The sequence below is a fragment of the Trachymyrmex septentrionalis genome, unplaced genomic scaffold (assembly GCF_001594115.1).
Source record: "Trachymyrmex septentrionalis isolate Tsep2-gDNA-1 unplaced genomic scaffold, Tsep1.0 scaffold22, whole genome shotgun sequence".
Lineage (NCBI taxonomy): Eukaryota > Metazoa > Arthropoda > Insecta > Hymenoptera > Formicidae > Trachymyrmex > Trachymyrmex septentrionalis.
Genome location: NW_017305375.1, coordinates 5,545,723 through 5,547,194, shown reverse-complemented (window position 1 = coordinate 5,547,194; position 1,472 = coordinate 5,545,723). Strand labels below are relative to the sequence as shown.

Genomic DNA, 1,472 nt, shown 5'->3' with positions numbered 1-1,472 from the left:
TTTTATTTTTTCTTTATTGATAATTTATTCTTTTAATTAGATGACTTTTTTTTATAGAAATGTGTTGACTCTCACTTTGCCCTTTATTTATTGTTAGTTATTAAACAGCTATTTAATTGTTGCTATTTCTGAACGTAATAGTTGCGTTCAGTAGAGAAAACTAATCAGTTAGCACTTAGTGATTCTTTAATGATTGATTTCTACTTGAATTCAACAAAGAACTAAAGATAAGAACCAATCACATTAAAGAATCACTAAGCGCTAATTAATTAGTTGTCTCTGATAAACGCAATGCGCGCGCTATTGTCATTATACATACATTACTGTTAAAGAATAAATCGTATAATTAAATTTATTTTTATTTTGCGTAAATAAATATTCCACATAATCAAACATACTTTTAATAAAGTACATTTACATTTTAAATGTATCTATAAAAAACTTTTAAATATATTTATGTTTTAAGTGTTTCTATAAATAACTTTTGTTTATTCTTCGATTCTTCAAAGGTATATGATCAGAAAACTGTTTGATTTAAAACATAACGGTATATAAATTCAATAGGAAACGAACATAAAAATTTGCTATCAAATCACTATTTATTATTATTTACTATTATTTATTAAATCTTTCCGATCTCGTTAGTTTTTTTCTTGTAACGAAGTCGAACGCCACACATATCATTTTTTATTTTGTTTTATTATTAAGAGAAAGAGAGAGAACAAAGCGTCAAATATAACGTCATGTCGATGCAGATTGAAAGTAATTTCGTTTTATTACTTTAGAATTATAATAAAGTATAATTAAATTTTATAAAGCAATATTTCGACGCTTTCGCCATGAATAACTGTGACTTTTACCGATTCGTACGTGCAAGTCGTCACTCTGCTCGAGCCAGCGTTTGATTTCCTTGATTGCATTCTCTCTAGTTTCATCAGTCTCGTTTAAATGTGCTGCTGCATATCTTTTCTCCTCGTTAAATAGCTTATGTTGAGCATAACACTCTACACTCTCGCCACGCAGGCTTGCCATCGTGATACTGCGAGAAGCTTCATTTACAGCAGAACGTATATGAGCTGTAGAGATACACTGTCATGCATATCGAAGCGTATAAAAAAACGATTAACGATAAACACAGCCAGATAAGTCAATGCCAAATTTTTCCACACTTATATATTTATATTATTATTATTATACTTATATTATTATTATTTATAAATATATTATTAAACAAGTAAATTAATAAACAAGTAAATTAAGATATCTAATGTTTACAATTACATAACATAATATAAAAGAAGATTTATTAGTTATAAAAAGTAGTACGAATTTCTGTTTTTATTTATATATGTTACGAATTTAAATCATTTTTTAAAATTGTTCAATATATATTTTATACTTATTACTCTTATTCAGCCACAAATCAGCTATTTTTCATTCTTAGCCTTGACATCGTCCGAAATATCATGATA

General features: G+C 26.7%; 1 protein-coding gene across 1 annotated transcript in view; it reads right to left on the bottom strand.

Annotated features, from left to right (window-relative positions):
• Nucleotides 1–1,158, bottom strand: part of LOC108748411 (alpha-tocopherol transfer protein-like) — a 5,064-nt gene extending 3,906 nt beyond the window's left edge. The window contains exon 1 of the mRNA XM_018486572.1: nucleotides 861–1,158. Coding sequence (XP_018342074.1) covers nucleotides 861–1,032 — 172 coding nt within the window. The 5' untranslated portion in view covers nucleotides 1,033–1,158. The remainder of the gene's footprint in view (nucleotides 1–860) is intronic.
• Between the last annotated feature and the right edge of the window lie 314 nt (nucleotides 1,159–1,472).